Source organism: Tympanuchus pallidicinctus, unplaced genomic scaffold (assembly GCF_026119805.1).
Source record: "Tympanuchus pallidicinctus isolate F22 unplaced genomic scaffold, pur_lepc_1.0 scaffold20, whole genome shotgun sequence".
NCBI classification, from domain to species: domain Eukaryota; kingdom Metazoa; phylum Chordata; class Aves; order Galliformes; family Phasianidae; genus Tympanuchus; species Tympanuchus pallidicinctus.
The window spans coordinates 13,446,936-13,470,315 of record NW_026294722.1 but is presented as its reverse complement, the minus strand read 5'-3'; the positions used below and the strand labels follow the sequence as shown (position 1 = coordinate 13,470,315).

The 23,380-nt window shown below is 46.7% G+C and overlaps 1 protein-coding gene across 6 annotated transcripts; it reads left to right on the top strand.

Annotated features, from left to right (window-relative positions):
• The first annotated feature begins 1,462 nt into the window (after window positions 1-1,462).
• Window positions 1,463-23,292, top strand: PIGU (phosphatidylinositol glycan anchor biosynthesis class U). Of its 6 annotated transcripts, none has more exons than XM_052683530.1 (12): window positions 1,463-1,639; window positions 4,587-4,651; window positions 5,882-5,941; window positions 6,896-6,958; window positions 8,282-8,391; window positions 10,073-10,173; window positions 12,116-12,213; window positions 14,270-14,424; window positions 14,895-15,038; window positions 16,286-16,410; window positions 18,294-18,436; window positions 21,491-23,292. In XM_052683530.1, exons 1-12 carry the CDS (start codon window positions 1,510-1,512, stop codon window positions 21,602-21,604), a joined length of 1,308 nt encoding a protein of 435 aa, XP_052539490.1. In that variant the 5' UTR covers window positions 1,463-1,509; the 3' UTR covers window positions 21,605-23,292. The 6 variants fall into 6 exon arrangements, with proteins under 6 accessions (XP_052539490.1, XP_052539493.1, XP_052539491.1 ...); XM_052683533.1 differs by lacking the exon at window positions 5,882-5,941 and adding an exon at window positions 5,584-5,838 and having other exon boundaries at window positions 1,625-1,639; XM_052683531.1 differs by lacking the exons at window positions 1,463-1,639; window positions 5,882-5,941 and adding exons at window positions 1,786-2,030; window positions 5,584-5,838.
• The last annotated feature ends 88 nt before the right edge of the window (window positions 23,293-23,380 follow it).

The window sequence follows — 23,380 nt, the reverse complement described above, 5'->3', positions numbered from 1 at the left end:
AACCCTTTAAAGATCCTCCTTTTCATTGAATGCCCTTCTTTCTGGAGGAAAGGGTATCTCAAGTGCGAAATGATTCGCTGTGACTTCTGGCTGCAAGGTTGCTTCTCGGGCCCTTTCACCTGCTGGTAGATTCCTTAGGGCAATGAACAGGTTCCCCTTCTGATCTCCTTTCACACGAATCACTGCAATTTCCACAGGTAGCATTATTTTCCAGGATCTATCTAATGAACTGCTTGTTGGCTAATCCCTTTCCCTTACTGTAAACCAGTCCATGTCCCTCCCATTTCTTTTATTTCATTAATCCTCCCATCAACAATCATTGCACCTCTTCCCCTGCACCATTCTTGAGGATCCATCTATAAGAAAACAATTCCTCTTTGCCAATGCGTACATCCTCTAAATAAGTTCTCACTTTAGTTTGGTATTCTATCAGCTCCAGGCTGACTTATTCCTTTCACCCTTCCAAAGGAAGGTAGGTGGATTCAAACACGATTCCTCAGGTAACGACAAATCGCCATCAAGCTGCACATCAAAACCCACCTGATTCATATTCTGGCCAGAATACATGCTGCCCTGAAATAAGTTCCTTTGTTCAAACAAAAAACACAACAATGAATCCTTTTTCCTTCATCTTTTCCCCAGTCACCGGATTTTCCTCCCATCCCCGCATCCTTCCCAAGGGCTACCAGAGGAACGTTTCCCGGGGCTTTTCTTCCTCTCTCCGAGGCCCAGCATTATCACTCCCCATAACTCCCCAGACTTCTCTTTCAGTTCAAGTCTAAATCTTCACCCTTCTCTGGCCGTGTCCCTTGCAGGGTAACGGAATCACAGATCCAGGCTCCTCGCTCTCTTCACACGCAGTTCGTCCCATTCGCTGTCTCTCAAGAGCCTCCCCAGCCCGCAGTGACACCTCACGGCCCTTACCTCGCTCCGTGACCAGAAGGACGCAGCAGCTCCAGTCCTACCGCCCACCACAAGCTCTGCTTCCTCGCAGCCCGTCCCACTTCTGACTTATCACACATCCCGCCCCTGATTACCGCTCCCGTTCCCTCTGCTCCCGTTTAGCTCCCTGTTAGGTGTGCTGGGATCAGCTCTCACACAGCCCTCCCTCTGTTCGTCGCACAGATCCGATCCGCTCTAACGCATTTCCCGATGCTACTGAAGAACGCAGCTCTTTAAGCTCTGTCCCGAGCCGCAACGTGTCGGTACGACGATCCCTCAGGCACTCGGTCGCACAAGCTTCGTTCTGGTGCCGTTACGCAAAACCAACATTCCCTCTCCCACAGCTCCCGCCCGGCACCGGCTCGGGATCCCCGCAGCGCCCGCGAAGCGCCCCGCCCGGCCCGGCGCAGGGCTCGCCGTAGTTCCCGAGCGCCGTCGGGAGAGGCGGCGGCGGCGCGGGGCCTTCTGGGAAGCGTAGTCCGCCCGGCCGGGCCCCGCATTGCCGCCCCGTTCTACGGCGCCGCCCGTGAACTACAGCCGGCGGCGGGCCGGCGTCTGCCCGCGAGGATGGCGGCTCCCTTGGTGCTGGTGGTCCTGGCGGCCGTGACGGTGCGGGCCGCGCTGTATCGCTCCAGCTTCGCCGCCTTCATCGCCGAGCGGGTCGAGGTGGCGTCGCCGTTGAACGCCTGGAAGCGAGGTGAGGCTCCGCGCCAGGCTCCGCGGGCGGCTGGACGGGCCGAGGCCGGCGGGCGGGCGGGCGGCTGCCGGGACGCGGAGCTCGGAGCGGGGCTGGGGCGGCCCTGCGTGGGCAGGGAGGAGATGGGAGAGCGTCAGCAGCTGTGACCGAGTCGCCTCCGTTGCGCTGTGACCGTGCGGGCGCCGCGCCATGAACCAGGCCGTTCCGGCATTGCTGCTCGCTGTTCCGCTCTCTGTGTTCACTCGTGGCCTCACCTTGTTACCAACTCCGGATCCGAACCCTGTCCGAAGACCGAGCTGCGACGTAACCAAGGCTTTTCTGTGACATGCATCATCAAGGCATCTGAGCCCAGAGCCAAGCATAAAGACTGCCTATGGGAGATAATATCCAGGTACCATGCAGGTGAAATTACCCGCAGGTTTGGGGCAGCATACAGTGGCACAGCGTAATAAAGGCCAAAAAGCATGAATGCATTTGATGATCTTTAAAGCACTTCATAGGTTCAAAACACAGCTCCCCAGACTGCCCTTACAGCAACGGATTCCTTCTAAATCCCACCTTAGAGCATCAGACTGTGCCTCCAGCTGGGAAGGAGCCCTGTCTGAGAGGCCTGAGCTGGAGGGCAGAAATGGAATCTGCTTCTCGAGCATATCCAAAAGCCTCTTGTTGTTTGGGTCTCGAGCTGATCCAAAAGCCTCTTGTTGCTTCCTGTAATCTGTTCATTTCTCCATCTCGTTTTATTCATTTGAGGCCTCTACACATAATGAGGTAGCATAGTTCAAATTGCACTGTAAGCCTCTCAGGGATCTAGTTATCAGCATACCCTGGGGATCCACTCCTGAGGGTGCAGGTGCCCATCAGAATTGAATGCCTCTCAAGAACCATCTTTTAAAAACAGGCTATCCACTGTGTGACAAGCAGGTGGGGCAGAGGGCTGCCTGGCTGAACGGGCAGGAAGAGAAAGTACACAACCTCTGGAAGAAAGTTTGGCTTCACAGGGAGAGTGTAGAGCTGCAGTTCACATCTACAGAGAGAAAATGAGGAAAAACAAAGCTCAATTTGAGTTGATGTTGGCCAGTGTGGTGTCAGACAAGAGCAAAGGCTCTTTTATGTGTGTCAGCAGCAAGACGAGATCTAAGAAAGCACTGGACTGATACTTGATGAAGATGGTCACTTAATAAGTAGGCATGAGGAAAAGGTGGGGGCATTTAATGCTGTGGAAACAGTGGCTTTCCATCTGTGTTGACTAAAAGGGTGCACTTGTATCAGCAGAATGTTCGGAAGTCTTTGGGGCCTGTCAGGAGTGAGCGCAGAGTGCTGAGGGGTGTTACTGTGGGACTCCTCCCAGCAATTTACCAAAGGTACTGGGAATGTGGGGACTGTGGCCAAAGACAGCCAGCATCACACCCACCCACCGGAAGGACACAAGGAAAGAGCCAGGGACCTCCAGATCTGTCAGTCCAGGGAGAAGTGATGGAGAAGGCTGTCCTGGGGGATACTGAAGGCACTTAAAGAGCAAAGCTGGTATCAGGCACAGTCTGCAGGTGCTCATGAAGGGGAAGTCCTGCCTTGTATTTTGGTGACCTCATATACCATGAGAAGGTCACCTGCTTGGTGGATGAAGGGGAGGCAGTGGAGGCAGTTTCTCTGGATTTCAGTGAGGCCTTTGTTGCTGTCCCTCACAGCATCCTTTGACAGATTGTCCAGCTGTGTGACAAATGGCTCCATGCTGCACTGGGTGATGAACTGGCTCAGTGGTAGAGCTTTGAGGGCCATTGGCAATGGGGCTGCACCTGCCTGTGGCCTGCGGTCACTAGCGCTGTCCTCTGGGCCCAGCTTTAGGGTCAGTCTTATTCAAACAGTTCTGTCGGTGACCTGGGTGTGGAGTGCATCCTCAGCATGGCTGCTGATGGCACTGAACTGGGAGGTTGCTGGCTCCCTGGAAGGACGAGAGGCCTTGCAGGGGATGTGGACAGGTGGGAGCATCGGGCCGTCACCAGCAGCATGACGTTTGGCAAAGGGAAATGCTGTGTTGTGCAGTGGAGACAGAGCAGTGAGGACACAGGCACGGCCTGGGAGCCAATGGCTGGAGCAGCTTAGCAGGAAAGGGCTGGGGGCACTGGTGGCAGCACGCACAGCAGGAGCCAGCAGTGTGCCCTGGTCTCTATTTCCCAGTCAGCAAGCTAAGTTCAACTGCATCTTGGGAACCAGGTCCTCAGTGTGCCTAGTGGCTGTTCAGGTGGACAGACATTTTCTTAATGAGAGCTCCCCTTCTTCCCTTTTCCGCTCCTGTCACTGCGTGTGTGGCATCACACAATGTGTGATATCCCTTCAGTTGAGGTCAGTGCCCCAGCAATGTCCCCTCCCCACCTTTTGCCCACCCCTGGCCTGCTAGCTTTCAGAGCTGTGGAGTTGATGCTGTGCCAGTGCTGCTCAACAAGAGCAAAATGCCAGTGCTGTATCAGCACTGTTCTAGTGGCAAGTGCAGAGCACAGTGGTGCATGGCTGCTGGGAGCAGCAAACCCCTCCCTGCCTGGCCCAGCACAAGGGATCAGGCTGTTGGACTCGATGATAACTGTGGGTCTCTTCCACCTGAACTCTTCTGCTCTTCCAAGTTTTCAGTCAGAATTATTTCTCCAGTGTAGATACCACGTCACATAATAGGTGACTTAAAATCAGTAAATACATGTGATTTATAAATACAGATAACTGCAAAACATTTCATCTCTTAACATCTTGAGTTGTCTGAAACAAATGGCAGGACTGCAGAGCAGAAGTTAGAAGGCAGTCAATTCTAGCTGATGGTTGCTTGTGTGAGATTCTGTGCCTCCCGTTCAGATGGTGGTTCAGTGTGAGATTTTTATGAGCATAGGTGTTTTGAGAACTATAGGTTATTTTTCTCTTCCAGCACTGCAGGATTCTAATGCAGATTTCTTTTATGTTTCAGTGGTCGAAGGATTAGCTCTGCTGGATTTAGGGGTCTCACCGTATTCTGGAGCTATTTTTCATGAGGTTGGTATGCATACTTTATTTTAAACATGATATTCCAGCAGCACATTTCTTAGTCTTATTGCATGTGGATTGGCAAAAGATGATGGACTTATCTTGTCCCAAAGATTTCAGAAAATGTGGAGTTGTGTCTGCAAGAGTTCCACGCAGTGAGGAAATGTAGCTCACAGTTCTCAGAACAACTGTTAAGAGCAAATGATAGACACTGTGGTACTTGTGGTGGGTAAGGAGAGTCCAGAATAGGGGAAATCTCTAAGAAATAAAATGCCTTGTTCCTGTGAGTAGAGGCAGGAGCAGGGAGATACAGAGCTGCTGGCAGTTGGAATGTAATTCTGCTGCATAGCAGCATCTTGGGTTTGAGCGCAGTCATGCATTGCTTATTCCTCATTTTGGAAAGCAAGTTGTTCCTCCAAAGGCTTTTGTCCCTTGAATGGCATTACTGGTATGAACAAACACTTACACGTGGTGTCACCTGCGTGTGTCTCACGCTTTGGGTGTCTCTGAAAATTTGTTTCTTTTCAGTAAATTTTTTCTGAAACAATTTTCTCCCAGACCATGAAGTATTTATGGATGCTTAGTTATACCATCACATTATGTTAAAAGTATTTTAAAAGAATTCTATTTTCTCACTGTGAAGACCAAATTTTACACCATGTGAACGTAATACCTCCAGATTAAGCTTTTCTGTCAAAGGAATAATTCAGAAACCTGCTCCTCTACTTACCCTGGAACTACGGGGGTATGAGAATAACAGAACCACTGCTTTGTTTTCACATGTTTTCTTTTTACTCCATAAATAGCTTGCCTAACCAACAGGCTGAGCAGGGTGACCAGCTGTGTAGGAAAAGCTTTCAAAAGACACGGAAACAACCTGAAAAAAAGAGATTCTCTAGAAAAAAAGAAAAAAAAGATTTCCTGAAACTTTTCTTTTTTAGTTCTGTTGCAGCTCTACCACTGTGCTATAGAATTGGAAGTTGGGAATAGAATATAGTTTTCCAAGTTGGCATGTCTTTTATAAAATGTGCTGAGAACTTTGCAAAGAAAAAGATTCAGTGAATTGTGGTTTGCTTATCACTTCACTCCAAAGTAACAGCCTGGGGGAAGAGGCTGAGGAAGGTCAGCTTTTGCAGCCTCTCACTGCGCTGCTTTGTTTTTCTCCTCGAATTTCGGGCTGGTTTGTCCAAATGGAGGTGAGCACTGTTTGACATGGATTTCTCTTCTGCTCTCTCTTAGACCCCACTGATAATATACCTCTTTCACTTCCTGATTGAATATGCTGAATTGGTCTTCATGGTGAGTGCCCCTGCAAAGCTGCTCTTGAAAGGTCCCATTCTGTGGAACGCTGAGCGCGACTTTCCTTTTACTCCTGCAAGCATCAGGGACCTTCAGGCTCCCCATAGTCCAAATTCCTGTTGACCTCACAGTTCGATTATAAAGGCAGCTTTGCATGTACAAACCAAAGTTCAGGCTTTTCCCTTGCTCTGTAAATTCTTTTTTTTCTTCTTTTTTTTCTTCTTTTTTTCTTCTTTTTTGTTTGCTTGTTAGTTCTTGGCTTGTTAAATATCCCCTCAGTGGGACAGGACGCTGACATTTGGTTTCACATTTCAAGGTTTACCTCTTACAGGTCAATCCCTGTGTTGCCACGTTTCTCATTAAAACCCACTGCTGAAATCCAGGGCCATAAAGAGAACAGAGATGGCTCAGTAATCTGAATGTCCCTTGTTGTAAGCTGATCTGTGAGTCCTGTGTAATTCAGAAGGACAGAAATCACATAGCTGGCTGCACATACCACCTGGTGGAGCCTCTGTCCCCAGCTCCCTGCTGGCAGGTCTGTAGCAGGGCTAGCAGCCATCTGGGTTGTGCTTACACCAATTCTTCACTGCTGCTTCCTGTGAAGTGCAGGACAGCTATAGGCACTGTCGTGCTGGATTCATGGCAGGTGGATTTAGCCAGCTGGGCACTGTCCTGGTGTTGCCATGCCCTGATAACACCGATTCATTTTCTGTTATCCCTGCAATTCCCCATTCTGTCATTCTGCAAATACAGATGTCTTTGATACATCCCATGGCTTCTGTTTTCATTGGTGGGGTGTGACACACCACAGTGTGCACAGATCAGCAAGCTAGTTGGCATTTTTAAAGCTTGTTTATTCATTAATCAAGTCAGATCAGAGCCCTTTCTCAAGTTTGCAGAAGAGTCCAATATGTTTTTCTTCATTCAGTTGTTTTACTTAATTTGCTTTTTTAGATAACAGATGTACTAACAGCTGTCGCCCTTTACTTGGCCGTCCAGGACTACAACAAAGTTGTGGTAAGCTGACTTGTCAGTGTTGCAGGTCCTCTTCTCCAAGCAAGTACAAATATCTTGTGCCAGAGAAACTTGTCTCATAGGATGCAGCATCAACCAGTCCTTGTTACCAAGCAGATTTACTTACATAGCAGTAAATCTGAGCACATCCCTTGGATATATAAAAAAAAAACCAACACAACATAGGGACTGAATGTGGTAAACCAGCTAAAGTACTTTAAATTCTGTTGTGTGCATATTATAGGGTGAAGCAAATTAGCTTCCGTAGCTATTGCACAGTATGTGAATGATGATTGCTGCAGTATTGATTCTTTAATCTGAAAGGAATTAAAACAATTTAAAAATTCCTCAGAATACAATATCCAAAGAAATGCTGATCTCTCCAGGGCTGTGATACCCAGGAGGGATGTGAGAATGTAAAACGTGTACTGAAAATTCACCTTTGGTTGTTGCAGCAGTTTGAAGTGTGCAGAATTTAATTGCTGAACTATTGATTTGTCCAGCCTCTGTCACAATCCTCCATACATTTTGTAGCTAGAAAGTGGAATGGTTTATCCTGAACTTGCCTTCAAGATAAAACATGGCTTGTGTTTGCACTCAGCATGAGTTAATAGACAGACTGGAGAAGTGTAAAGGAAGGACCAAATTTTTGTAGGATGCTGAGGAGACATATGTTGTTGTGCAGAACAAGATGAAAGTTCAATACCTAACATGACTTGTTCTATTATATATTATTCTATCATATTTTTCTCTTACCTATTTCTGGGGGTGAATGATTTCTCCCAGCTTCCTCTAACTGTGTAAGCAGTGCTGTTCTCCCTGTTGTCCCAGAGGGGCAGTGGTAGAGCACTAATGTGAACAGGGAGGCTGCATTATCCACAGCACTGTGTGATCTCCCATCCAGCTTGTTCTTTGTCCTCTGAGGTTGAAGAAATAACACGATAGAACTGCTGACATGTAAAAATCCGTGTGAGTTATTTCACTTGTTGAGAATTTATTGTCAGTGTCCTCTCCTTTTGTCTCACCACAATGTAGTTCAGTAAGCTCATAATTCAGATTTCTCCTTTGTCTCCATCAAAAGCATCAAATACAAGGTATATTGAAGAGAGAGCTTTGGGATCTCTGGAAGAGGTTTGACATAGGGATATCTACCTTCAAAATAATCAGGATGGCACAGTTCTGTGTCTTGGTTTCTCTGGGGCTTGTGTGTTGAACAGTGAGGTTACAAAGTCAACTGACGTATGTTCTGTAGTACTGGAGATCCTAACTGGTATGAAACAATTACTTTCCTCACCTGACAGTCTTTGGTCATTCTCCCTTGTTCAGTTCAAAAAGCAAAAGCTCCTGATAGAGCTGGATAAATATGCACCAGATGTGGCTGAGCTCATCCGGACGCCCATGGAAATGCACTACATCCCCCTCAAGGTAGCACTGGTGTAAGTATTGCTTCTTTCCAATTGCAGTGGGCTGCTTTGCTTCTTCTGCTCTCTGGATTTTTCTTTCCGATTCAGGACTTCCACATTTGCTGAAGATTTTTTTTCTCATAAAATCTTGCATTTCCTATTCCACATAAAATTCCCAAATACTTGATTTTAAAGCGAATGCTTTCCTGAACGTATGGTGCCAACAAGCAGATTTACTCAGTGCACTCAGCAGCATGAGGTCAGCAATTGCTGTGAAGAGCCTTGTGTCTCCATAGGCGACTTCCCATTTATTTTGTCAGTACACTGGTGTAGGCAGAGCTGATTCTATGCCAAATATCTCAGATGTCTTTTCAGTCAGGAGAGTTGGCTGCACTCAAGCAAGATGTTTTTTAATATTTCAAGTTGCATTTCCCAGAATTGTATGTATGTATGTAATGCTCAAAGACATTCCAGGTTGTCAGTTTAGTAATGTCACGTGTTGGTGTTCCTCTGTATTTTAAATGTGTTCTGATCTCAGAAAGCTTCAATTAAAATATATAATATACAAGCAAGATATATAGCATAATATAAAAGATTTTTTTTTTCCATGAGGGTTTTGACCTAAGTAAATCATTGTCTTAAATTATTCTGTGTCAAAGAGAGTTTTCCATAAGAAAAGTTATTTTTTCTTACATGAATGTTGTAAATTTTCCAGGGTGAGGAAGGTAGAGTTTTGCCTTTCACAGTCGCAAAGCGCAGGCTGCTCTGTGTTTGTCCCTCACTCTGGTGCACGTTCTCATAGGAAGGCTGTCATTAAATCACACTTCTTGCTGTGACCCGTCTGTCTGTGGGAACACGGGCAAAAGCGAGCTGGCACTCAGGGGTGGGAGCAAGGTTTATGTAAGAAGGCAATTAGGAAGTCATCAGCCTTGTCTGCTTATTAATGTGACTGATGTAGCTGTTACTAGGGGCAGCATCCCATTATCTTGCGTATTGTATTGCTACGCCTTGCAAGCACGTTTCTGGGCTTTGAACCTAGCTAATGGAGAACACTGTGTGAACCACCCCCAGAAGAAGCTGGCAGCCTTGAAGTGCAGCTGCGTTCTGGAAGGTGAAGGCGTTCAGGGCTCACTGTCTTTCAGTAACTGCAGTTAAAATGGGCAGGATTTCATGGCTGGCAGTTCTGTGCTCTGATTATGCCATGGGGAGCCTGCGTGATTGCTCTGCCAGGCTGGGAGTGCATGGGTGCAAACGGTTTGAGGCAAACTCCCTGGTCATGCACCAGAAGGGTTTGTGTCCGTCTTGCTTTCTTCTTCCTGCTGTTGATTTCTCAGAGCCAGTAACTGAAAAGCAGAAAGCTTCAGATCCAGTGGGTCTGGGTCTGGCTGGATAAACGCACAGTCTTTCCGAAAAGCAAGGAATGTTTTTGGTGGTCATTTCATAAGACAGAATTTGGCATTTTAGAAATCTTCCCATCTCCTTTTTTTCCAGCGTGCCCTCTGTGGCCATGGTGCCTCAGGCTGCACTGCAAAGATCTGGGTTTTGCTCCAGATAGAACCACCTGTTCGCCTGAGTGAGTTTGGTGATGAAAGGAACCCATAGCATGTAAATAAACAAAAAGAAATTGCAAACTGCATCTGGTTTTCGTTTGAATATCTCTTTAATTACCTCCTTTGAATGATGTAAATGTAACTTGAGTTTTGTCCCTTTTCAGCTATCTGTTAAACCCCTACACTGTGATGTCTTGTGTGGCAAAGTCCACCTGTGCCATCAGCAATACTGTCATTGCATTCTTCATTTTGGCTACAATAAGAGGTAACACAATAAACAAAAAGCCTTTCTTTATGTCTTTCTATCATGATGAGAAATAACATCAATGTAGAATTTTACAAAAATGCTTGCTACAGATATGTGAGTGGGACACATCAGGTCCTGGTGGGAGCAGTGTCTCAGTTCGACCTGAAGTCACAGGAGCCCAAGGTACTATAAGTCAAAGCTTCCCTTTGTCTCAGCGTAACTTGGAGTTTCTCCTCTAAAAACCTACCCACTTTCCTGGCTGACTTCACGTGGTTTTCTGTTTATGAAAAAATCTGTCTGTGCATAGAAGCACGTAATGCTCTGCTGCTCTTTCTTTTGTCTGTGAGTATGCACCCACAGCATGTACACCATGAGTTTGTGTTTGAAAACCTGTAACTTCTACTTACAAACGTAATGTGGGATTGAAATTAGCTAACTGAGCTTTGGGGAAGCAGAAACAGTAAAACAGTAACCAAAGACTCACGGAGCCCCATTGAATAGGTTATGGCAAAATGGCTCTTTCACTTTGTACCAGTGTTAAGTGAGGCTTCTGTTTGTTTTGTGAATCCTCAGTGCTGAAGTATGTTAGCATATGTGATTTGTACTGGGCATGTAAGTTTTAGGAGTACATTCGGGTCACATGAAAGGTGGGTCTGATCTCTTCTGTGGTCTCCAGAAGTGCCCAGAACCAGACATCACAGAGGAAACTGCTGGATTGTTATTAGGAATATTTCCAGAAGAAAGATTTCCTCCATTGATTAAGTCATTGAGGCAGGAGGGGTTTCCATTTAGAAGCATTTCCAGAAGCCATTGTGTGGGATCCACTTGGTTAACCTGATTTTTAGTTCACTGATACTGTGGGACTTACAGCTGTGTCACATTCAGACCTGTAGCTGCTGTCCCCCTTGTCTCCTCCATCACTGGGAGTGTGGCAGCCTCTAGTGTTTAAGCTGGGCAAAGGGAGAATATCAGATAATGACTCATTTCTTTATATGTACGCAGAATTTAACAATAAGATACTGAGTTTAATTAAAAAATAATTAAAAAAATATTAATTGGGTGGTTTGTGTTTAGGAAGCTAGAACTGTAGAGCAGAGGCAGTTCATTGCCAGGTGATGCTTTTGCAAGGTGGAAGCAGGGAAAAGCTTACTGAGTGTTTGATGTCAGTGAGTGGGCACAGGCTGACAGTTAGCCCAACACACTGAGTCAAGGTTCTTGTCTTCCAGGCTACATTTTTACAGGTAACTTTCATAAAGTGTTCCAAGGTGGAAAACTACAACCAGGCTACTGCACTGGGTGCTTGTATTCTTTGTTGTGCACCTTTTGGACTTGGTTTCTGGCGTTGGCAGTTGGGCAGTGAGCACATTCAGCAGTTAGCTCCACCTGTCACACCTCACAGAAACCTTCCTTGGTAAAGACACTGCTGGTTTTAAGACCAGGGAGACCTGTGCCAGTTCTTTCTGTGTCTCTCTGTGTTCTGGTATCTGTAAAGTAGGACCGACGTCCCTTCATTCCTTCAGCTGCAGATTTTCACTGCACTCTTTCACAGAGCTTTGCTGAGGTCCCTGACACATTCTGATGATGAGTGGCACACACCAAAGAGCTGTTTCTTGCGGATATGACTTAAGTGAATGCATTCCCACAGATAAACAGAGCCATTGTGACCTAAATGTAGACTTATATATAGACTGAATTACATGAATCTCTTTGTGTGTGTGAATTGTAGGAGATAGAAACCAGTGAGTGGTTCTTACTCATACACATCATTGTCGGTTCAAAATGTAGATAAAAGCCCACTCTCCAGCACACATTCTGCTAGCCTTCATGAGGTGTTCTGATACTTATAAGCCATTGCAGAGGGTTATGCATTTCTTCCCATTTGGATTTCCTATCTGCGAATTTGTTTATGTTAAATACCCCTTACAAATAAACTCTTTTTTTTTCTTTTTTTTTTTTGTAGGTAGTGCCTTCCTCAGTGCTGTGTTCTTGGCCCTAGCAACATACCAGTCACTCTACCCCATCACGTTGTTTGCTCCAGCACTGCTTTACCTTCTACAGGTAGATGATTGCTAACTGTTGATCTCTGTTGTCTTACCGTAGGTGTGCAGCTGCAGTTCTTTGTGTTGGGAGGAGAGCCTTAGAAAAAGTAACTCTCTCCTCACACCACTGAGAGTTTAAGTTTAAAGCCTTCATGGAGATGCCTGTGTGTAGAGAAAAGGAAGTGGAAGCAGTCTACAGATTGCCTTTGGCTTGCCTGAAATATGTGCTACTCTTTGTGTCGCTCTTCGTGACAACAAGGATTTTAGGCCTAGAGAATTTCCTTTGACATGGCTCGCTGCATTTGAATGGAGAGTTGTGTGTTCAAAAAACTCAGAAATTTTTCGTTCAAGTCAGAAGATGTGCTTGTGCAAGCAGCTGGTTGTCCTTGTGTGTTCTTCCTCCCCATTATCAGGGTGAGCTCTCGCAGGGCTGACCTTGGTCACTTATGGGTGCACAGCAGCTCAACAGACGTTGCTCCAGGCACAGCCACTCCAGCAGGAGACTGATGGGCACCCCTGTAGGCATGGGCAGGGTTTAAAGCTGTGGCAGCTGTTAGCCAGCCAGTGGATCCATCTAACCGTGCCTGCATGCTTCCCCCGACCTCTCTCTTAGCTCTTCTGGTGATGTTGTAAATTGAGTTAACAGAGAGTCAGAATTGATGAGCACTGATAATTTGCCGGTCTGATCCTGATGTGGGGTTAAGGAGAGGCTGTAACTACTAGCAGAAGACTCTTATCTCACATTCACAGATCACTTGGTGATCATTTTGATGATTTTTACCATCTGGAAGTCCTGCTGCTAAGTTAATACCAGTCTTGGTACTTCATTTTTTTTAGCTAATCTTTATGAGTTCATCACAACCTGTTCTGAAGTCTCTGAGCTTCAGAAAGGGATGGAGACTCAGTTCTTGTCCATTCTCTTTTCCTGATAATCTCTTACTTTTTTCAGGAGTTTGTCTTTTGCTACTCTTTGCAAAACTAGAATTTCAGCAGAGCCAACGTTGTTTTTCAGTTAATTCTCAGGAGCATTTATTTTATATGTTGCTACCATTTTTTTCCAAATTCAGTGTGAGCTGTGTTTCCTGTTGGCAATAGAAAAGTACAAGTGTTGTGTCTGCAAGCAGCAATGAGTGCTTTGGTGTTTGAATGAGTGATTTGTGACTGACTTTAAAGCGGAGCAGGCTTGTGTGTGTTCTTTTATCTATATTTGTAAATGATCTTTTGTGAAATCTTTGTACAGAGTTAAATAGCTTTTCTCCAGCACTTTCCAATCTGTCCTGCCAAAAATCCTTGGTAAATTTGCTCAGATTGTTCCAGCAAATTGTGTTAAATGCACTCTAACTAAGGAAACAGAGCAATGCTTTCCCCAGAGCCTGTGCCAGTTAGAGTTGGCCAGCACATCTCCTGCCAGCGCAAACCCCAGTGCCAAATGGAAAAGCGACATCAGTGCCTTGGAGGTGGAGAAAGCTGAGCAGTTCCCAAGGCATTGTCCCTGTGTAGACACTTGTCTTTACAAATGCAGCTGGGACTTCAGATCTTTTGGAGTGAGATGCCTGTATGTGATGTTGTGTGACAAGGGCTTGTTGCTGACCTTTCAGGGTATGTGGCAGTGGCAGGGCTGTAACAGTTGTCTTCAAGGAACAACCTTGTGCAGCAGCTCTGTTGTGCTGAGGAACCCATCAGCTCTCCTCTTTCCCTAATTTCAGCAGAACATGAGCACAGTCCATGTGGTAGGAGCTGCCATCACAGGACAGTTGGTCATGGTGCGTGCCTCTTGGTCACCTCAGTCAATGGAGGTTCGTGGAGGAGAAAGCTGGCAGTGGAACCATATCGTAGGCACACAAAAGCAGAAACTAAGCAGAAACTGCCAGGCTGAACACTTCAATTTCAAGCACAGTTCTGGAAATAGAACTTAACTGGAGAGCACACTGTGCTTAAAGCTGCTCGTCTCAGTGCAGCAGTGCCGGTGTTCGATGCTTTCTTCCGTCAGTTTCAAATGATGTTCTGAACTCTTGGGCCTTCTTGGGGCTTTCCAACTGATGAGGAATATTTGCCTCCTTGTGTTTTGTTTTCAGCGTCAGTTCATACCAATAAAACCAAAAAGTAAAAGCTTCTGGCTCTTCACCATGCAGTATACAGCCTTGTACCTGTGCAGCCTGGTGGTAATCATCTGCCTCTCCTTCTTCCTCCTCAACTCGTGGGATTTTATCCCATCTGTTTACGGGTTTATGTAAGTATAAGAACTCTTACCAGTTTTATGTTGCTCCATATGCATCACACTCATGTCTTGCTCCCTGCCCTAAGGAATATGTGATCTGTGATTTTACTGGCAACACATGAAAAGTATGTGTGGAGAAGGCCTGCCATTAGCCTGATCCTGTTAATTAAGCAACAGCAAGATTAAGGAAGACAGGAGATGTTTTCCACTGATTAGATCGGAAATGGATTTGATTATTGAGCTGCTGTAGTTGTGGAGTTTCCATCTCTGGAGTAATGTCTGCTCAGGAGTGGTTTAAATCCTGCTGGGGCATAGGAAAGGGTTAATCCCTTTCGTCTCCAGATTTTCACCTCTTTGGCTTCTTTTCCACACCATTAAAATATAGGCCCTCCTTTCAATAGCACCCAACACTGAATTAATGTTACAGAAGCAGTTACATGGAGAACAGCCAATTAAAAATTATGTTTCTTTTTCAATTTCAGCCTTTCTGTTCCAGATCTGACGCCCAATATTGGCCTTTTCTGGTACTTCTTTGCAGAGATGTTTGAACACTTCAGTCTTTTCTTTGTATGTGTGTTTCAAATCAATGTGTTCTTCTACACCATTCCCCTGGCAGTAAAGCTAAAGTAAGTATGTTTCTTCATTAGCTTTCTAATTCTCACAGTCGTGCAGTGGTTGTAAGGCTGACATCGCAGTCTGAATCTATGAGCATGAAAAGGGCTTTTTTTAATGGAGCCTGTCTTCCTCATTTCCCAAAGTTTTACTCTTCCCCTCTATTATGTTGTGATGGAATGGAAGGGGAAATACCTCTTGTTCAGCCACGTATCACAGGAGTGGTTGTGCTCATTAAACTCCATTTAGAATACTGCCTCTAGTTTTCAGCTTCTCAGTAGAGAAGTTGACAACAGGAAGTTGACAAGCTTGAGCAAGTCCAGTGAAGGACCACAAAGGTGGTCAGTGGGCTGGAGGGCAGAGAGGAACTGAGGGACAGAGCTTCTTTAGTCTGCAGAATGAAGGTCTTAGGGAATGTCTGATAACAGCCTTTCAGTGCCTAAGAGGAGGTTTCTGAGAAGATAGAGTCTTTTGCAGAGGTGTACAGCAGAAGACAATGGTCATAAATTGAAAGAAAGGAGATTCTAACTGGATATAAGGAGAACAGTTTATCACTTTGGCAGCAGTCACAGATTGGAGTAGGGCCCTGTGATTTGGAAACCCTTCTTGGAGGTTTTCTAGGTCTCACTGAACAAAGCCCCAAGCAGTCTGGCCTGAATTCAGCATTGACTTTGCTCTGAGGAGCAGGTTGGACTGAAAAACACACAAAGTCCCCTTCTCACCAAGGCTATGGCTGAGAAACGTACTACTGCTATACAGCCTTGGAAAGCCTCGTTGCTGTCTTAGTAATATGCACTTAGATTTGGAGATGGAAATACCATTTTCCTAAACCATGTCAGGTGTCTGTGGGGACAGCAATCACTCCTGCCCCTGCTGGAACCCCATCCTGCTGCTTATGTGTGTGGACAGCTAAAAGTAGCCTGTGGACACAGGCAGTAACACATGACTTTCTCTTGCAAATTCAGCATAAGAAAATGCCTGCATACAGCCTGAAATCAGGATGCTTGGAGTGCTGTAGGGGAACTGAGGGGAGGGGCTGCATTTTCCAACAGGCTTCTGCAGCTGAGAAAATGTGCATCCTCTTGTGCTGCTTCCCTGCAAAGCAACTCAGTCTGTCCCACCCAGCACCGAGAGGCTTGCTTGCAGAGAACAACAGGGTCTTTAGAGCCTGACCCACAGTATGTTTGTGCTCTTGCTGATCTTTATTTCCATTCCAGAGAACCTACTGCATCCTCTTAACCCTTTTGTCTTTCTGTTCCAGGGAACACCCTGTGTTCTTCATGTTTGTCCAGCTCGCAATCATTTCTATCTTCAAGTCCTATCCCACAGTGGGAGATGTTGCACTGTATATGGCTTTCCTCCCAGTCTGGAGCCACCTTTACAGGTGTAAGTTCTTTGTGTTTGATTGTTCTCCTCTGGAATGGGAAGCTGTCAGTCCAGTAACTGCCACCACTAATCCAAATCCAAACCTGTAGGCTCTTGTAGCCTCCTGTGAAGGAAACCTTGATTGCTGGTGATAAATTCTCTACCTTATGTTTGGGATTAGGGTTGGAAGAAGTCACATAAGGAATTTTCATTTGTGCATTACCTTCTCCTTCTCTCAAAGTTGTTCTGAATTAAGATATTTTTGTAAGAACCTCTTACAGTGCTGTAGGAAGGATGTGACTTGTGTCAAGTACATTCATGCTGCCCATTAAGGCTATGTAATTTGACTGCTGCTCCTGCAACTGATGAGTCTACAGGCCTTACATACAGTCCCACACCTTGCAGCAGTTCTTTGGTTTACATGTGCTTGTTTGCTTCAAGTGAAAGCAACTGAATTACGTCAGTTGAATTTGTCTTCTTTTTTTTTTTTTAATTCTCACCTCTTTGTTTCTGTAGTCACCAGAGAGCTACCTGATGATTTTCAAGCTCTGACTGTAGAACCTGCTACAAGCCTGCCAAGTGTAGTTCTTCTGCAAGCACTTTATAAATGTGTTTTCCTGGTGTTACTTGCCAAAGTCAGCTTAAACAAACAGCTTTCACCAGCGCTGTCAGTCTGCCCTGAGCTTTTACTGCAGCCTTCTCTAAACAGAGCTGGGTTGGTGTAAGGCAGCCAGTCTGCCTGGTAGCAGGAGACATAATCAGGAGTAAAGAGAGTGTGGGTATGTTGGGTTTGACGTTCATCTTCTGTAGCATCAGTAGTAGGGAGTGAGTGGGGCATTGTCTGACTTGGAGACCATCCGCCCTATTGGTTTCAGACTAGTGAAAGCTAAGGCCAAAGCAGCTGCAATAAATTAGGGCAGGAAGCCTCAGGCTAGCCCTGAGCATGCTGCAGCCATAGGAGGTGGCACACTTCTGGAAATCCTGATTCAGCTTCAGTGAGCTGCGTGTTCCAAGCATACAGAAGGAGGGGAGTGTGAGTATGAGAGGGACAATCACCTGTCACCTGCTCCCATCCCACAGTGAGTGAACAGAACTGTGGAACAAGAAGCTTGAAAAGGTGGACGTGAAGGTGTGGCAGTGCTCATCAAATGTCACATAGCTCCCTCCAGCTGCAGAATGATTGGGATTCTTTTTGTTAACTTCAGGGATGTTGGCTGAGCTACAGCCAAGCACAGCAAGACGACTGCCAGGATAAACTATACAGAAAACAAAATCTCTTCTGGCTTAGTAGTTCCGAGCTCTTTTCGACAAAGTTGTGCTTGCTTGTTGGCCATTTGATATGTCCATCCTCATGCAGGCTAATGGATTCTGACTTCCACCTCCTAAAGGATTCTCAGACCTATACGAATGTTTTCCTTGATGGTGCTTTAATTTCCTTACCATCTCCTCAGGCAGTATGTCTTTTTCCTTTGGTCCATGGATTCACTTTTTGTCCAGATAGTCAGCTTGATGGGGCTAGGGATTGGCAAGCTCTGTTTTCTGAATCTTGATGCTGATGGAAAGACCCTTCTCCAAACTACTAAATGCTGTCTGTAGGGTAGACACGAAGAAAACAAAAGTCCTCAGTGGAAGAGTTGATCTTTGGAAGTGCAGAACCTAGAAGGAAGGAGCTACAAACGAAGGGGCCACAGTCAAGCAAGGGCAGAATTGTTTATTTTAAAGAGAATGTCTTATAAAAGCTTCCCAGGGAGTTGTCCAAACTGTAAAAGTTTGGTTATTGCAGAGAAGTGTGAGTTGCCAAGTGCCTCTCCCCACCGCACAGAGCCGAGATGCCCATGCTTGTTGTGTGAGCAGGGCAGTTCAGTAATGCATAATGCTAACTGCTTTTTTTTTTTCTTTTGCAGTCCTTCGGAACATCTTCATCCTGTCATGTATGCTCATCGCCTGCTCCCTCCTGTTCCCCGTTTTGTGGCATCTCTGGATTTTTGCAGGAAGTGCCAATTCCAATTTTTATTACGCCATCACGTTGACTTTCAACATAGGGCAGGTTAGTAGAGTGAAGGAAACCAGTGAATAATTCTGCAGGATGTGCCTGCTCTTTGCACCCCTTATCATCCTGCATAGCAGCTTCCCACTTCTCTGTTCTGGCTGAAATCTGCCTCACCTCGCTTTCTGGCACACTAACAGGAGAGAATTCATGTGGTATTTAAACTACAGCTTAATACACCGCAAGTTACACAATGCAATGCTTGATAGCAAAGGAAAAGCATTTCAGTATGGCAGGGTAAATAGCACTTGTGATAAAGAGAGTAGAGAAGGGAAAATGGAAAATAGTATAGGGCACCAGCAGTGGAACCCCACAGCAGACAAGTGAGAACTGCTCTAACACTGGGCATGGCACCAGATTTTCACCTCACTGAAATGCAGGGCTTTGGGCTTGTGCAGGCCTTGCTCTCCCTCCTTCTCTCAGGGCTGTGCCCTTCTACTTGTGTGACTTCCACTGGCCTCAGGAGAAACAGAGCTTAGCAATCCTGGAGGATGAGGTCTGATATACCCAGCTGCTATGACCTTTTTTAAGTCCTTCCTCTTCTCTGCTAGTTGATATGGGCTGCAAATACTCCCCACGTCCTGGAACAATTTTATGTTCATTTCATTTTAAAGTTGACTTTTTATGTACCTCAGCCATTCACATTTGTCTGTGTCTCCTACGTCTTCTAAAACTAAAGGAGCAGTTTTGCCAGAGACTGGAAATCCCCAACCCCTTGTTAAATGGGAATGAACACTGTGCTGTAAAACTCTGTTCTGTAAAAGCAAGAAGAGGGAGTAGAGTGAGAAGAGAGATCATAGAATCATAGAAAGGCCTGGGCTGAAAAGGACCATGATGATCATCTAGTTTCAACTTCACTGCCATGGGCAGGATTGCCAGCGATTAGACCAGGCTGCCCAGAGCCACATCCAACGTGGAAGGGGGAGATGGAGATGCTAATAAGAAGGGCTCTTAGGAAACTGTAGTGATTCAGTAGCTCTCTAACCATGTCTTATTGAGGAGTGAAAGGAATGGTAAAACTTCCATGTGATTTGACCGAAAAGGATTGTATTTCCTACCTGAGAAAATCATAGCAGGTCCTGCAAGGACTTGTGCTTTGTGCCAATGCAGATAAAGTCTCTCTCTTGATTTCCTTGTGAGAAAGAACTAGCCTTCATCCCTGCCAATCCCAGTTCCTTCTTTTCCCATTAAGACATCTGCAGAAATATTTATTTGAAAACAAAATCAACTAGTAATAGTATTAGTATTAGTATAAATGGAGCGTCTCATGTAGTCAGTAAAGCAGAACAAGCAGACAAAATAAGCTCTGCTGTTCACCCTTTTCTGTGGGCACCACTACCTTTCTCTGTTCTCCTTCCAACTTTCTTCTCTGAGCCCAGCAGTGTGCAGCCCTTTTCTCTCTCCCTTGGATTTCACTCCATCCTCCATATCCTCCCTTTCTGCCACTGAACCTTAAAGACGGGCAGCTGCCTTTAACAGTAGCTCGAGCAGCCTGGCTGTGCCCTCCTCCATCCTCTTAGCACTGCAGCATACTTAGATGAAGCTGTCCCCAGTGTGAGTTCCCCAGGTGTGTCACCACAAAGCAAGGTGCTAATGGCAGCTGGACGTTAGGACGGAAATTGGTTTGGCACTGAAAAGGTTTCCCTCTCTGGTTATGTGATGCTGTTTTCAGATGGAGAGGAAGGATTGCACTGTAGGAGACTGAATGACAAGTGGCATTACTGATGCATCAGGTCAATTAGAATGATAAAATCCTAAAGATTGGAAAAGAGCTCTCAGATAATCTAGCCCGGTGTCAACCCACCCCTGCCGTGCCACTAAGCCATGTCCTGCAGTGCCACGCATACCCTTCTCTAGTAAACCTCCTGGGACGGCAACTCTGCCACCTCCCTCGGCAGTCTGTTCCAATGTCTGATCACTCTTTCTGAATAAATTCTTCCAAATACCCAACCTGACCCTCCCCTGGTGCAACTAAGCCCACTACTTCTCATCCCATCACAAGTCACCTTGTGACTTTCACAGATAACCTCACCTACAGAGACAACAGTTCCACAAACTGTCCAAAATGTATGACGAAAGCAGAGGCCGACTCTCCTCACTACAGCGTCTCCCCTGAGCCTCTTCTCCAGGCCGAACGATCCCAGCTCCCTCAGCTGCTCCCCATAACACTTTTGCTCCAGACCTCTCACAGCTTCACTGCTCTTCTCTGGACGCACTGCAGGTTTTTCTGGCAGTGAAGGGCCCAACAGTGAGCACAGCGCTTGAGGTGTGGCCCCACCAGAGCTGAGTACAGAGGGTCCATCACCTCCCACGCCTGCTGGCTCTGCTGTTTCTGACACAAGCCAGGATGCCATTGGCCTGCTTGGCCACCTGGGCACGCTGCTGGCTCGTGTTCAGCCAGCTGTCCGTGAGCAGTGCAGGATTGTCTGCCTCATGGAGAGGACAGGACAGCAGGGAGGCAGAAAGTGGTGGAGCTGCTCTTAGCCAGTGATGCTCCTAGATTCCACGAAGCTGTAGCCTTGACTTTTCAGCTCTTCCCTTCAGCCCTTTGTCTGGTGTAGATCATTAGACTATTAAAACTTGTTTGCTGAAGCTAACCTCTGAAGCTGTGGTATTTCTGCCACTGCCTGGAAGATTCTTACCCTTCCTGAGTAGAAATGGCAACAGAAAAACAACCACAATTTAAAAGTACTTAATCGCAGTCTGCAGCAGGAGACTTGGAGCATTTGGGTTGAGCTGCATGACAGCATTTGCATGGAAGGAGTCCTGTGGTGAGGCTTAGGGGCAGTCTGTAAAGCTGCAGCACAGATGGCCTGCTTTTGTCATACATTTTGGACAGTTTGTGGAACTATTGTCTCTGTAGGTGAGGTATCTGAAAGCACACTGGTAGTAAAATTAGATAAATTAAAGCCTCCCTTGGTTTTGTGCAGTCAGGCAGTGGCTAAGGAGTGTTCACAGGATTGTGAATGAACAGCCTAGGAGCTTCTTAAACCCCTTTGTCACAAGCGTGTCCCGTTGGTTGCATCCCTGATGTGTCTGATCATCTCTCTGCAGATCCTGCTCATCTCGGATTACTTCTATGCCTTCCTCCGGCGGGAGTACTACCTCACTCATGGACTCCATCTGACAAGGCAGGATGGGACAGAGGCCATGCTTGTTTTGAAGTAAGGGTTGAATCCACTGTTTCTTGGGCCATGGACTACTTTAAGGAACGTGTGAAGCTGGTGTATATGGGGTGGGTGGGGAAGGTTCCCTGGATGAGGTCTGGCTTTGGGAATGATACCTGCCGAAAGAATGGGCTGCGGTTCTTCTGGGAGCACCCTCTGCAGACACAGTGCAGGCTGAGAGCTGCAAGAGCTGCAAGAAGAACCTTCGCCGGAGAATCTCCCTTCTTCCTTCAGCTGTGCTTTTCACTGAGACCTCAGCCATCAGTTCTGGGCAGTCCAGCTGGAACTGGAGCAAGCATTTGAGCTAAAAACAGCGCTCAATCTCTGGACCAGAAACTGCTCAGACCATTAACTGTTTTCTTTACGTCACTGCTTCTTGAAAATGTTTGCTTCTCCTGGAAATTTCCCTGTCACAGCTTTTACTGGTAATGCTCCTGTTTGACACGAGAACATCTGGGTGCCTGTGCCAAAGGCCTGCCTGCTGTTGCGGGTTCTGGAAAAACCACGTGCTCAGGCACAGGGGCAGTTTTTGAAGCAAGTAGGTGAGCAAGGATGGATGAACTGTTGGAAGGAGGAGCTGCTGCTGTGGGAGCTCTTGGCGCTCACGTCGCTACTGAGAACTGGAACCAGAGGAAAGCAGGAGCAGGGGGCAGTGTGCAAGTGTTCGACCCCTTTATGAGTAGATGCTCCCTTGTGAAGAGCTGCAGGGAATCACAGCAGGCTCTCAGAGGAAGAAACACTACTGTGCAGATAGTCTCCTACTGCAGTGTGGGTAGTGGGTAGCTGCTCTATCCTGTTGAGTGGATGCTTCCTTGTGAGGAGCTGCACAGAAAATTGGCAGGGTCTCAGAAGAAGAAACACTGCTGTGCAGGTAGTCTCCTACTCCTCCTTATTTCTGTGTGTTAACAAAGCTTGGCAATGCAGGGCTTGCACTACACTGTTGTGATAGCTTGGGGCAGCAGCACACACATGAAACAAGCAAGCTGCCTGCCTGGGCTGGGGACCAGGAGGTGTCAAGATCTCCCTACAGACCAAACTGAGAAGGTGCCTTGGACTCCACTGTTACAGAGTTGTTGGGCTCCAGGTGTTTCACAGCAGCTTAACCATACGGATAGTCACGGCAGTGTTACACTCTTGCACACGCAGCGAAGGTACCTTGTTGCTGTGTGTGGAAGGCTCTGTAACGTGCTGTCCTTCAGCTCCCCTGCTGCTTTCCCTGTGTTCACACCTTTTCTCCAGAGCTTCTGCTGCTGCTGACCCCATGAATGTGACCCACCGAGGGAATCCCCAGGGCTCTGCTGGTTGCACGTGGCACTGGGCCATTAACCATAGTGTTGAAAGCCGCCTGCAGTGCTGGGGCAGGGAGCGGCCGCTGCTCCTCACTCATGCTGAGAAAAAGCTCAAGGGCTGGTGGTTTGTCAGCATTTCCATGCCTGGCCCAGAGCAACAGAGAGAGCGTTGTGCCCAGGCCCTCCCCAGGCGGTTTTATGAACAAATCTTGTGGTTTTTTTTAACAGTTAAAAATTTTGCCTTACTGCACTGCTATCAGCGCTTTTGCCGGGGGGTGTTACTGTGGGTCCGGCTCGGCCACCCCATGCTGCAGCCCTGGGCCGCAGGTCGCGAAAGCAGGGCTGCTCCGGGCTGCCCCGTGCGGCATGGCAAAGAGCACAATAAACTGTGCAAGTTTTAGGAGTCGTTTGCCTGCTCTGTGTTGAACAAAGGGCGGAGGGAGGAGCGCAGTCTGTCACCTGGCGCTCAGGGTGTGACCTGTGCTTTG